The sequence below is a fragment of the Rhea pennata genome, chromosome 17, assembly GCF_028389875.1.
Source record: "Rhea pennata isolate bPtePen1 chromosome 17, bPtePen1.pri, whole genome shotgun sequence".
In the NCBI taxonomy this organism is placed as follows: domain Eukaryota; kingdom Metazoa; phylum Chordata; class Aves; order Rheiformes; family Rheidae; genus Rhea; species Rhea pennata.
In genome coordinates this window covers 593,534-608,134 of record NC_084679.1, presented here as the reverse complement: position 1 = coordinate 608,134, position 14,601 = coordinate 593,534, and the positions used below count along the sequence as shown (strand labels likewise).

At 40.4% G+C, this 14,601-nt stretch overlaps 1 protein-coding gene across 1 annotated transcript in view; it reads right to left on the bottom strand.

Moving 5' to 3' along the window:
- The window catches only part of PITPNB (phosphatidylinositol transfer protein beta), a 39,037-nt gene extending 26,819 nt beyond the window's left edge, over positions 1-12,218 (bottom strand). Inside the window, exons 1-7 of the mRNA XM_062590215.1 lie at positions 12,161-12,218; positions 9,838-9,868; positions 8,846-8,991; positions 6,831-6,922; positions 6,211-6,218; positions 4,862-4,936; positions 3,451-3,534 (exon numbers count right to left, since the gene is read on the bottom strand). Of these exons, the coding sequence (XP_062446199.1) occupies positions 3,451-3,534; positions 4,862-4,936; positions 6,211-6,218; positions 6,831-6,922; positions 8,846-8,991; positions 9,838-9,868; positions 12,161-12,180 (456 nt within the window). The 5' untranslated portion in view covers positions 12,181-12,218. The remainder of the gene's footprint in view (positions 1-3,450; positions 3,535-4,861; positions 4,937-6,210; positions 6,219-6,830; positions 6,923-8,845; positions 8,992-9,837; positions 9,869-12,160) is intronic.
- Positions 12,219-14,601: the final 2,383 nt, after the last annotated feature.

The window sequence follows — 14,601 nt, the reverse complement described above, 5'->3', positions numbered from 1 at the left end:
AAGAAACTGCAGGGAAATAATATCTGGGCAAACAGAGTATACGGAACACAGCTAACGCTTTCACAGAGGAAGTTTTCTTTCCAGAACTATAAGGCAAAATGCAAGCATGTGGATCAGGACAATTCTATTACTATGATACATCTGAACTTCCAAAACCAAAAACTAACAAAGTCCATTACCTAAACTTCAAAAAGAAGCTAAGTTATCTTAGCACATATTGAAAGTCTCTCTCATGAACTAATAACCAGTATAAAATAAGAGATGAAAATTTGCAGATTCTAGCCTTTTTTTTCCTAACAGAAGAGACTGTAAGTGGAGTCCTAGAGAATTTCTGTTGTCCAACAAATTCTTAACTGTCTAGGAATGGGGGCAAAATTGGAGTGAAAAGGACGTCAGTCTGCAATAACTAAGTTATCTATGTTAGCAAAAAAGCTTAAATACAAAGTCACTCGTTTTAGCAAAGAGTCAAAAAGACTTTGCAAAACTTTACGCCTGGGAGGTGAAACAGACTATTCGAATTATATGGTGAAAATCAGCCCTAACTACTCCTATACAGTGATGGGATCTATTGTGACTTTCAATTTGAAAATATTCGCTCAATGCGCAGCTACAGGTAAAAAGGTAAATGGTGTTGGGAGTTACTAGAAAAGAAGAGGAACATAGAAACATCAGCAGTGACTAAGACACTGGTTTAAACAATTCAGCACTCATATTTCTTATACTCTGTATAGGTCAAACATTATACAAAAGATTAAAAAAAAAAAAAAAAGGACAGTATACTGAAAATACTACCAAGGACTTCCATACATATGAAGTGGCTTCCATATGAAGAAGGACTGACAGATAAGGACTCTCAGCTTGGAAAGACAAGATAAAGAGGAAGTTGAGGAGAAAAAAGAAAACAGTCAAAATCTGTAAGATAAATTGTGCACAAAGTGTAAATAGTTTCCCTTCCACCCTCCATAAAACTAATTAAATTATCAGGCAAAAAGGAAGTACTTTTCCTCCATACCACCTAACACAGTAGGGAATTCATGATGCCAGAAAGGCCAAAAGTATAAATGGGTTCAAAAATGGATTAGATGTGCTCTTGGGCATGCAAGTGGCTAAAGAATGCATCAGGCCAGATGTAACTGCTGGCTCAGGAAGTCCTTTAAAGACAGACTGATCTTTGCAGAGATATGCATCTCCCAGCTTCTCACACTCTACACATGCTAAGTTTTGCATCCTTCCCCTTTCCCCAAATATTTGCTACTGGCCACTAACAGGATATTAGGCTAGATGGATCTTTGTTCTGAGCCAAAAATGAAAGTTCTTCTAGCATACTACCATCTGTCAGTCTTCAATACAAAGCAAACTGGCAATATCACAGACAGGCCGTGTAATCTAATAGTATAAGAGGACATACAGCATAAGCTGTGCTGTTCACTAAGAATACTTCAAACAGAATAAATACTTAAGCTCAACAAGCATTAACAATGAGCACAACCCTTTGTTTGTTGACACATACTGTGATCAAGCAAGCATTCTGACAGATGACAGCATCGTAGTTGTCTGCCATAATTCCAGGCATGGAAAAGAGAATGCACAACATACATTTACCTGCCAGTTCATCTCTAAGGTCATATGGAATGTCAGAAAGAACAAGAGGCAGCAAAACGATTCCTCACTGCATTAAAATAGGCAAGACATATTTAATTTGATTTACATGGACGTTCTCCAAACAATTTATTTTCACACATGTAAATCCACAGATCATCTCCTACATATCAGTTAAGTAATACTGTAGCTTATAAACTTATGTGGGTAATATAAAGGGAAATTTATGAAAGAGAACCCTTTGTCCTCTTCCTCTACTTTTCTGCAAAGGAGCCCTCTTCCCACAGTGCAGGGCATTCAATTTCAGAAAATAAAAGTTACATAGTATGAAGAATAGGTGCTCGTATGAAAATTAGACAATCAAAATTATTATATAAACACAAACTGATAAATATAGGTATCAGGACATACCATTTTCCTACTTTCCACAAATAAATGACTACACATAAAACAGTCCAGCTGTTATGATTAAAACAAACCAGGCAACAACTGAAGTGGATAAAGATGTGTAGAAAGCAGCAGCAGTAATACCAAGTGAGTGACACAGACAGGCACATAAAAGCAGTGAAGTTGTCCTCTAAAGCTGCATAAACCACCATCTAAAATCAACATATCCTACCTTCTTAATCAAATCAGTCATACACACTATGAGTTGGTTAACAAAAAATTGATAATACATGTGAACAGTAAGGGAATTATTACAATTATTAAATGTTGTCTTGTTAGCAAAAATCTTAACATGGCAGAGAAAGCTGAACTAGTAATCCTTTTGTATGTTTACATCAGTAGAATTTGATGCAAACAGTTTCAACGCACCACTATTTTTCAGTGCAAGATACAACTGAAAAGGCAGTAAGTTGAAAGCGTGCATGCCCATGACCGAACAGAGCTTTTCAGAAGGACTCCTATCACATACATTGCCACATTCTCCTTATCCAGCTGCCCAATTCCATCACATGTATAAGCAAGCTAACATGGGACCTTCATGCACTTGTGTTTAAAGGTGTGCCTTATGAATTCATACCAATGCTCCACATAGAACTTCACTGAGTAATCATGTACTTTTACTGATAAAACCTCTCCTTAGTTTGTTGCTTCTTATATGAAGATAGCAAATTAAGTTCTCAAGGAATGGATCACAGGCTCCTGGGGACAGATTTCTGGGTGTATTCAGGATGCTTCTATTTGCTAAAACAATCACTAAAGAGAAAACTGAAAAAGTAATCCCAAACTTTTTAAAGAAAAAATAGGTTTGTCTACAGCATGCCAGATGAAAAAAAAATCACCTGTTGAAAACTATCCTCCTGAGCAAAGCTTTTTATTTATTTATTTATTTTAATAATAACAATAATAATAATAAAGCTTCTCTTAGACTTCAATAGCAAAACCTGATTGTTTCTACTGGGACTGCCCTAACTCTAGGGTGAAGGATGGGTAAAGAGATAGAACAATTTAAATAATTTGTTACCAAGAAGTAGCAGCAGAAGCACAGGAATAGCTTGGTGGAGATACTGTGCTTGAAGGACCATCTGGGATAGGTTCTTGCTCTTGGTCTCACACACCAAGATGAGCACACAAATACTTGCTTGATTAAATCAATTACTTTATCTACAGTTAATTGTAGACCTGTGCCAAAAGTCAGTCACCCTTGAAGTCAAACTCAGTAAATTAAAGTTCAAAAGTTCCCTATTTAGTAAATGCCTTTGTAAAGAATGCTTCTATTCATGACAATTTTCATTTATCTGATGGATAAAATCCATTGCTTTTTTAGCTTATTCACAATCAACAGAAAGCATCAATACCATTAGCTGCATGTTAAAAATATATCCCAATAGCTGAACATTCACTTACTCCTGGTTCTACTTGAGTTCTATCTGCAATGTCAATATGGACAACTTCAACGCTCTTCCATGTGTTTGGATCCAAATTGTGCACCTGCAAAGGAGGAAGAGGAATGATCTTCACATTATCATCTTAACACAGCAGATGCAGTATGTATACATGCCATGGATTTTCTTCTGGACTTCATAAAGATAGTTTGTGGTCTCCAAACCTCCCCTTTCTTCTTTCATCCCACTAAAAGGGAATATACTCTAGAGCTGCAGTTTAATTCACTCACTAACCAATTTTAAACTAGCATAGATTCATTAAACCTTAAACTATTCTGCATTCAGGCAGCCTGCGTTTAAGATTAAGCTGTATTCTTATGTCACATTCATCACAGCCAGTGAGATCAAACACTAGAAACATTACCCTTGCAGTACCTAGACAAGCTTTTTGAATTAGAAATAAGCCTGCACAAATTCCAAAGCACAGATATGGCAGGTTTCAATAACTTGACTAAATCTAGAAAATCCCTTGAATCATTGGCTTGTCACATTTTGAAGCTGCCTAAATAGAGAACTGTTTTGAAATGCAGCCTTTATATGCACCAGGTAAAAGATATGTGGTATGAAGGTACATAAAGGTCCCAGATGTAATCAACTTCATACTTGTAGCCTGTTAGGCATACCTACATTTACAATTAAAAGCAAAGAGAACTGTCCACGAAATGCTTCTAATTTCTATAGCAAATCCCTTCATTGGGGTTAGAACAGTTCATCCAGGCACTCAAAACATACTGACAACCATACCTTTGTGAATGATTCATAACATACCAACAACCATACCTTTGTGAATGATTCATAAATACATTTGTCACTACCAATAAAAAAAGTCTCCTGAAGAAAGAAAGGAGACTTATATACTGAATCAACCCTCTTGGGACAAAAAAGTAGTGTATCACCAGCCTGGAAAATTTACAGAAGTAGGTTAAATATATAACTCTAAGGAAATGTACAAAGACAAACAGCAGTTCTGTCCCACTCTAAAATCCTTGCCAAAGCTGTTTTCAAACTTGCTAGCAAAAGCAGCACTATTATCCCTAAGGTAAAAGAATATGAAATAAAAATTTTACACTTACTGAAAACTGGTTTTAATATTCAGATGAGAATCAAGCATCTGCACTGATTTCAAAATTAAAAAAAAGAAAAAAAAACATTCAAAAAAATCTTTTTCTTGTTCCTATATCTCTTTAGAAGAAATAGCTGGATCACTTTAAAGGGACCTGATAAATGCCTTTTGTTTTAAGTTAGTCACTGGGTAGGGCTTTCACTTTTTACAATAATTACCAGCCACTGGAATAGCAGATATAGAGTACTTTATTTGGATGACTATGCATTGATAATGCATATTAATGTCAGGTATCTAAATTCCAACTCACATTTTCTGATGTCCCCAAATCTGGTTTATGCCAGGTCTCAATTTTTATGAAGAAGTCATCTTTCATGTATTCATTCTGTAAGAATTAAAATCAAACAGCAGAAGTCTGATTACTTCCTTTCTGCTTAACTTGTAGATAAATGATTTATATATAACAAAGTCACTAGTAAGCCTTGACTAGCAACACATTCTATTTAAAGGCTAAAAAGAAGCAATCCCTTTCCTTCACACAAAAAAATGGGCACCATGAGATAACCTTTATCTAAATCTGAAATATCAGCACTAAGTACTAACTTAAAACCATAGCCATATTTAGGAAACTCAACTCTAACCTGCATATGTACAAATAGAAGTAAGAATACTTTCTCATTTGACATCCCTCTTCCTCAGCTCGGAAATTCTTTATCTCTGTGTTCAAGTTTTCAGATTAGTTGTTTTGGCTTTTCTGTGTTACTAATAAAGATATATTTTCCTGGAATTTTTAAGTAATTGAGACTTTACAATTTTTAATTTTTTAATATTTTGAGAGGCAGATATGATAGCTAATAATGATAGCTAATGAACATTACAAGTTATTGTATAGCACAGTTAAAATCATAAAGGTCCAACTACCTCTAAACTGTAAGTCTAGAGAGTAACACAGAACACTTCTAACTTCAGAAGTAAGAAAGTATATACCAGCGTGCAAGTGTCATCATAAGGAGTCAGACTAAACATAGTTCACCAGCTGATCATAGTTCACCAACTGATTTGTAGCTCCGTATGTTATGTCCAACTGATGGCTATCTAATCATGTTTGAAAGCGAGCAGATAAAGCAATTTAACATTAAACTGATGTGTGTCCTTAAACAGGTTAAAGTCTTCATGACCTCTTTGTCAGGTGTCTTCAAAAAAATCCTAACTATGACAACCCATCTAGACTCTGGAAAAACCCATTTTAAACCCAGAGAAGATTTCACTTTGCAGAAGTAGAACACAGAGAGCCTGATTTTACTTCACTGCTCTTCCCACATTCAAGATTCTGTCAAAACATCTAAACATCTGATTCAGCTTTTTTTTGCATTATGTCACACCAAGGCAGGCATTCTGCAGCTGTACTGGTAAGTGAAGACACAAAAGAAAATGTAGCAAATGAAACCATTTCTCTGACAAATTACAGTTGTTTCTAATTACAGCCAAGTAGCAGAAAAACATAGTAACAGGGAGCTCCATGACAGAAATTCTGGTAAGGCATATGTAAAAGCTTGGAGGTAGCTTGCTAGAGTCAAAGAGTTAATTTTAACAGTAATAACAGATTCAGAACATTTTTCAAAAACCCAAAATAGACCTCATAGTAATTCAAATACTCACTGTCACAACTGGTGAATGGAATCACACATGCAAGGAAATTGAAAAGGAAACACAAAATATTATTAGATATAATAGTTTCTGACAAGTCTCATATATAAAGATTGCTTCAAAGGATAAGAAACACTGAAAACTAGTCTAATAGCATTTGCGTGCCTCAAGTCAGCAGAATTCAGCAAAATACAATTTGCTAGCCTTAACTTTAGAAGTTCATTATACTTCAATATTTCAATCAACAAAGACAAACCAAAGAAGTAGACCCTACTCTTAGAATTTATGCAATTAAATGTATTGAAATAAAGCATTCACAATATCCTAACAGACTATGAGGAATTAAATTCCTTTCAAACTGGCTCTGTTATGTATTTGGAGAAAGACAATCAACTCTTTAGTCTTACGCTAGGGATACTGTACAATAAGACCACGTAGGAGCCAGTAAACTGGTTCATTGAGGTTGCTCTTCTGAAGCAGATGTCCTTTTCAGGATAGCGGATCTCACAAAAGTAACATTACAATTTGAAAAATATTTACCACTTGATGGTACACAATTTCATCCTAAACCATTTGAGACTACCTCTTAATGTAACTGTGAAAATATAATATCTGATGCAAGACATGCTTACTTGTTCTACAATATGGATATGCATTCCAAGCCTTCTCATGGAACACCAGGGAGCCTTCTGGAGCAATCATCCTTACAAACCCAGGAACTTTACTGTGAAAAACAAATATCACTCACATGTTTTGAATTTTTGCCAACAGAATATCATCAATGATTTTTTTCATTCTAGTAAGAAAGGCATTTTACTCAAAGTTTTTTTTTAAAAAAATATGATGTACAAGTAATCTACCATTAAATATGCAGAAACTCCAACAATGTTACTGTTCCCAAAGTAATTAAGATAAAATTAGGGAGGTAATCACAAAGCAATTAAGAGCAAGTTAGAAATAATTTTGGAAGCTTTATGATCACAACAGAAGCTGTGCTATCTACACCTCCTTTTCTCAAGTATAAGGAAGACGACTGTTGATGGACAGTGCTGCCCAAGAGATCTCATCTCTAACCCTCTAGGCCTGGAGCCTAGATGGAAGGCCATTCAACCACTTCAGCCATACCTCCAGAGGAAAACTTCAGTTTACCATCATCATCAGAGTTACTGATAGTAATCTCTGATAATAACTGCCCACTCAAGTCCAACAGCCTGTCCTTGACAGTTGTCAAAAACTGGATGCTCAATAAAGTGTTAATATCCCATACAAGAGAAATTTGTTACTACCTAGGTGAATATTTGAGGCTGATGCTCTGAAGTAGGTGAGTCCAAACAAACTTCATATATGGATCTTCATAAGGGACAGGTAGATTTTAATCTATGTAAGCATTCTATCCTGTTTTTCCCCAAATATGGCAAGTAAGTTCCTGCCCTTTCTTCTTTTGCAGTCAAAGGAAAAAAGCTAACTGATCCATGCCTTTTCACGTAAAAGGAAACTCAGACCCCACTTACCTAGGGCTTCTTTTCCTAGACTAAGCAAACAGTTCTTTCAACTCTTCCATACAAGTCATTGGTCATTCTCTCCATATCTCCCCCCCCCCTTTTTTTTTTACCCTCTAGCTTCTTTCTAGCTTGCAAGCATCTGAAAGCCCAATGCTCTAAGCCATAGAAAGATTTACCATCCATAACTTTTACACAATAATCATATATAATACAGCCCTGAAGAACATAAATGTGAAGGGAAATATCCACATTACTGATACATTTTAATAGTCAGATGCTTTTGAATGCTGCCACTGTATGGAAAATATATCCCATGTCCTATTTGTGCCTTTTCTTCTCCTCTCCCCCTCCCCCAAAATAGCCCAGCACAAATATAATCAATTCTCTAACTTATTTTTGATCCTTTTTCCAATTATGAACATTCTGAATACTAAACCTCACAACTTGACATCAGATACAAATTCTAAAAAATATGCCTCCCTTTGCCATACTGCAGCCCTCTGGAGTAGTATCAACCACAAAACTCTAGAGATTCAGATACAATTTCGGTCATCTCCTCAAATAATCCAGGTTTTATCAGCGTTGCAGTACACACAACTCCTAAAAATATCCTCTCTCTTGCTCATTCTTTCTAACTAAATGAATTACTCCACCACATTGCAGGAACTTGTGTGACGCTCTGTAGAAGGTTACGAAAAAATATCCAAGCAATAAGAACTCATATATCAAATTAAACAAAGACATTCTTGCTTTACAGTGCAATAGCCATTCTCCTTTCATCCACTCTTCTATATCAGCATTACAATACTTCAGACTATCCTGCAAAGCATTTGTGCTACTTACCTACCATTTTGGTTGCATGCTAATAATTCAGATTATTCCTACTTAGGTATCTGCCTATTTGCAGAATAGACATTTTACATGTTACATATTACTTCATCCCACATATTTAAAATCCACTGTATTTCACGTTTTCCCACTCACCAGAGTGTTCACACACAATTCACCAAGTTAGAGTGGCAGAAAAAAAAAGACAAGTAAGTAAGTACCTCAGAATTGCAGAAGTTGACAGATTCTCCCCTCATTGTTAAACAGTTCCCCGATCAAAACCAACTGAACATAATATGGATCAATACTTTTCTCACCTCTTCAAATGATAGATTTTGTGGGTATATTGTCCCTTTTCGCCATCCTTTTCATAAGGCTCATTTTTTAAGACCTGAATTCCTTCACCACCTCCTGTTTCATTTTTACTAGCTTCAGCCACAGAATAAAGTTGCCCGACTTGATACTGAAAGGTTAAGAGAGGCAAAATTTCAGTATTAAAATTAGACAAAACATTCAATGTGCACAGAATTTACATTTAGTAAATCAAAAATAACATTATATGAAGAGTGACAAAATTTCAAAACGTGGCAAAATTTATCTGTGGTTCATCAGAATCAGATCTGTACACCACTTGTTTCATATTAACATAGCTCTTTGGTATAGTGCACTAAACATGTTACTCTTTCTTTCCTCATTCCACAAACAAAGTATGTACGTTGTCCTTAATTTGATAAAATAAATATAAACTTTAGTTTACATGTAAGATTTTGAAATGATTAGTTTTATTTCCAGCACTGAGCCTCCCAAGTTCATACTTTTAATCAACTAGATACTAATTCCACAGAACCAATAAAATGCAGAAGATATAGAAGAAAGAAGGTATAACATTTTCCCTCAGAAATGTATTTGGACATCTGGAAAGGAATTTCAGTTAAACAAATTTCTGTATTATTTAAATTGTTGGTTTCTGATCTTGGAAGATGGTCCCTACCATCTTGAAGTCACTCAGTGCCTGGACCAGCAGGAAAATCCTGCTGTAGTGCAGAATATCACAATTTTCTTTATTGTAAGCTACGGAGTGGCTCCATAGCTTATAGAGTGACTAAAGATTCTTGGCCTGTAGGCATTTGCTTCCTTTGAGGTTCACTGATGTGCAAGAGGTTCATTCTCCTTGACTGGTGACTTACACATATAGTAGATTGCTGGATGTACAGGAAACATCTGGATCCAGGCTAGTTAGATTTAAACAAAACACTAACATCTTCCCACCTAAACCCCCAAAACAAAAATAGGTAGGATAAGGACGTACCTCTTGCACTGAGCAAGGTAAAACCACTCGGCTGAAAAAGGAAAAGAGCAAAATCAGTAAAATGAAACAAAGAGTCGGGTTTCATCTGTTCTGCAGTAACATATACAAACCATAATAAAGGCATTCAAGAAGGAAGCGTTAAAATCAGTTAACCCCTTTTTTCATTGTACAAATACTTTATACAATAAAGTTGGATATAAAGTAACAAAATCAAGTAAAATACCATGTCAGATATTTTACAAAAGGGAAAGAGGGATTAATAATGTTAGAAGTTGCAGAAGAAGAGCCAGAAAACCCAGAAATTATTCCCAGCTCTACCATGGCTTTGTATTGCACTGAACTTGTTTAAAACTTTGAGACCTTAGTTTTTTTTCCTCACATATAAAACTCAAAATAGCCTGTCCCTACAATTTAAAAGGAGGACAAACGCACAGCCCCTAAGAGCCTACAAATTAACTTTGGCAATTACTGCAGTTACCAATCATTCAGAAGAACCACCAGAGCTCATTCCACATCTAGGGGGCAGAATCAGGTGCATTTAGGCAAACAATTCAGTTCCAATACAATAAACTTCACAGTTAACAACAACGTCAGGAAATGTAAAAATTAATATTTCACAGTAATAGTATACTGTAGAGACAACACGTTTAGTTTCACCTTACATGATAAAATAGACAAAGGCAATGCAAAGTATTTTTGTAAAATCTCTTTAAAAAAAAATACTATAGTGAGCATTCAACTGTGAACAGATATCCTTAAAACAACATGAAGCCTTCTAAATGATTTTTCCTTTTCAATACAAGAATCATATTTATATAATGATATATATAGTTTTATGAGGAACAAACTACTGCTTTTAGTTGATGTTAACTTCTTCACCAACAAACTAAGTGACCATTAAGATTCAATCCAATGGAATACTCCTGAGAACATATAGATAAATTTAGCTTCTCCACTGATTTAAAGAGGAAAAAAGCTACAGTTAACTCATTCAACTTTTACTACCCTCAGCATTTTTGGGAATGGTGGGTTTGAAAAGTTTTTATTTAGGCCTACTACAAAAAAGCTGAGTCCACCCCTTCCCAGACCCACAAGGCAGAACGTGCTGTACTGTTCAGAAACTGTCACCCCAGCACATCAAGTTTAGTCTTAAATAAATACATTTTAACAGTTTACATGCTACTTCTCTCCTATGTCTCAATGAAATAATTTCATTTTAAATGATCTCAAATCTTCAGAAAGAATCTGAGAAAAACACCACTCATCCCAAATATGAAATCATGGCAAGTTTCAGGTCAAAAGTAGAGTTTACATCCAAATACAGAAAAGGCAAAAGATAACCAAAATTGATTATAATATATTAAGCCCTCTTATATGTCATTTTCCTGACCAGAAGTCCCTACACTTCTTTTAAAGCTGGCTAGCAAGAACCATGAGGACAGAAGACATCAGTCTTAGCAGTAGCAGTTGCTGACTCAATATCCAAAGAAGAACCGTTCATGACCTGCAAGGCAGCATACTAGGCATCCGATGACTTCGGCTTTAATCAACACAACATCACCACTCATAAAATAGAACTATAATCGGGAAAACACAGCTAATACGTATGTGTGGGAAAAAGGAGAGGCATTAAAGAAAGAGCAGCTTTGTTCAAACTCAGGAGCAGTAACAGACAAATAACGCGGTCATTCCGCAGAGCAGAGTGCCACATGCAGCCGATGAGGACGCGCGAGTAGAGAACACAGCGCAGCGCTCTCAAAAGGAAGCGGGCAGACAGCCCTCCTCCCCCGCCAGGACTGGGGCAAGCCCCAGCGAAGAGGCGAGGGCAGCGGCGCGCTCGGTTCGGCCGGCCCCGCCGCGAGGCCCCTCTGCCCGTTCCGCCTACGCGACGCCCAGCTGGGAGCTCCGGAGCCCCCTGGAAGCCCGACGGCGCCCGGCGAGCGCCTCTTCCGCCGCCCTTCACCCTCGAACCTTTGTCTCTCCGACCGCGGCGCAGCCCGGACGCTGCCAGGCTCGGAGGCAACTCGCAGCCCAGCGGGACAACCGGAGCTGCCGACCCGCCCGCGGGGGCTGCTCGCGGCGCACGGGGAACGCTCTGCGCAGCGGCGGGCGCGGGGCCCCCGCGCGCTCCGGCCGCGTCTTCAGCCCGAGGGGCGCAGCGGGACACCCGGCCGCGCCGCCCCGCGGGCGCCGGGGATAACGGCCGCAAGGGAAGCGGCCCGCGGCCCGCGCCGGCCCGGGGAGGGGGCGCCGCGGCGCGGCCCCGGCGCGGCCGAGCGAGGCGGGAGGCCCCGCGGCGCGGCCCCCGCCCGGCCCCACTCACAATTCCTTGGTCAGCACCATCTTCCCCGCGCAGGCCCGCACTGCGCACGCGCCGCCGGCACCGCCTACCCGGCCGCCACCGCGCGCTTCCGGGACACGGGCCCCGCCCCTAGGGGTCCGTGCGCCCAGTCCCGTCGCGCCGCGCGCGCGGCGTCATCCCGCTGGCCCGGTCACGCAGCGCGCGGGGAGGCCGCCGCTCTCCCTCTGCGACCAATCGGAGAGCGTGCAGCGCCTTCGCCTCATCCGCGGGCAGCCAATCAGCTCGCCCCGGCAGCCGCGGCGCCCGGAGGCGCAGCCGCCCCGCGCCAGGGGGCGCCCGGCCTCGGCGCGTCGCGCGCATGCGCGCGGGCGGCGGCGGGCGCGGCGCGGCCCCGCTCCGCGGGAAGGGCCTTCCGCGCCCGCGGGGGCGGCGGCAGGCGGCGCCGGGCGCCGGGCTGTGCTCTGCGTTGAGCCCCGGCGGGCTAGGTGACCGGCTTGTGCTGGGGATGCGAGGCCACTCGTGAGACTCTTTCCCTTCCTAAAATTTCTTGTTGCCTCAGAAAAAATGAAGCCAGTGATGAACACGCAGTTCTTACAGTGCACGGCTCCAGGGAGCGCTGCGGCATAGCTGCTGCCTTGGGAAGGTCGTTTTACAAATTCCTTGCAATAAAATGTATTTGCTATTTTTTCTGAGTTGGATCTAGTTACACAAATTTTGCTGAAGGAAACTTCCGTTGGAGTGAAATTCCTTCTGCTAAGGAAGCCCAGCGTAGGGGCAGTCACGCTTGTAATACTCATTTCAATTTTGTTCCCAGTACAAATAGCGACGAACAGCAAGACCACAGGATGCCACTACCCACCTCACAACATGGTTCGCCGCTGTTCACACATGCAGTAGACGTGCATCTCCTGCTTACTTTCCAAATCTGTTTTCAGCGCAGTCACCGAGGTCACTGCGCTATCGTCGCGTTGGACTGTCAGCACTGCGGTACTTCGTTCAGCACCCCTGGCAGTAATGCTGCCACGCCTCTGGTTTTTAATAAAAAAAAAACCCGAAGTTGCCTTAGACAATGTGTTCCTGGCCAGACCCTCATCACACAACTTGCTCTGCTTCATAAACTGCTGGGTTGCTCCTGCAGTAATGAGCAGCCCGTTTTGTCACACGAATGAGGATGCAGTGAATCAGTAACAGAATTGGTAGTTCTCCAATTGAGGATCTCCAACAGAATTGGAGGTACCTCTCCTGAAGGAAAGATGCTCTTACTGCTGTATCATTAAGGGTATGCAAGGAGCTGGGATTAACGTGACCAATGCTGCCCTCTTGTGAGAGAACTTCTTTTATGCCTTACCTCATTCCCAGACAGCAAGGACACCAGAAATTAGCCAAGGAACTGACATGCATGCAATGAGGAACAGGACATAGCCATTACTGGGCTCAGACCCATCTGCACCCTCCAGTCCAGCAGATGAGTGATGACAGTAGATCATAAGCTTTTATTAAAAACAAAAAACAAAACCTAAAAGTTTCAGACTTCAGAGGCGCTAAAAGGTTATATTGGTCCCCAGAGCAGAATACCCAGAGAAGCGCCTGGAGCCTGTAAAGAACTGAAACACTAATCCTCGGGAAGAAAGTCCCCACATGCCTCTGCAATGCAGCCTGGCCCCCGTGCCAAGGGCTGTACTGCCAGCTCCTGGCAGGGATGAGTTTTATGGAGATCCTATGGGGTGGGACAGGGACACGCTCTCCCCAGTGGCTGCAAGAGCAGCGTGTAGCCCAGCTTCCCTTTTGTCCCAGACCTCTCTGTTAACATAACCATCCAAACTGCAGAGTGGGGCAGCAGAGAGACTGGAAAAATACTCACTTCCAGAGCCCAAACCCTCAATCTAAGTATTTAATCCAAAAAAGGAAACATGTAGCGCCTCTGTGAGTTCACATAGGGATTTCTCTAGTAACAGATCTTTATGTAGGAGTCTCTTGAATACCATAGAGACAAAGCAGTACAAAGAGAAAAGAAAATGAAGGCGATGACGAAGCTAACACAGGTGCCAGGGAGATACCAGATTAAAATAAACCAGCTGGAAATTTTTATACCTATAAATGAATGGTGTTGCTTAGAGAGATGGTATGGGGGATAGAGGACAAGAACCAGTTATAACTTGGCTGTTCAGAGTGGGAGCACAGAGGAACTAAGTGAGGATCATGTCCTGCAGAGACCTTACCCCAGAGTCGGACCCAAGCCCCACCTACCACTGGGCTGCATGGGACGCGCCACAAGGGCCAAGCTTCCTCATGGTGGGCTTTTGCCCTGTTTCTGTCATGGTTAAAGTACATCCTGTGGCAAAACAACGCCCTAAGAGCAAAGCAACTGGGAGACAGTATTTCTGTTTCCAGATGCTCAAAAGTCATGAGTCTGGTGAAATTACAGCATTTATTTAAAACAATGCATTCTAAATATACTTGTT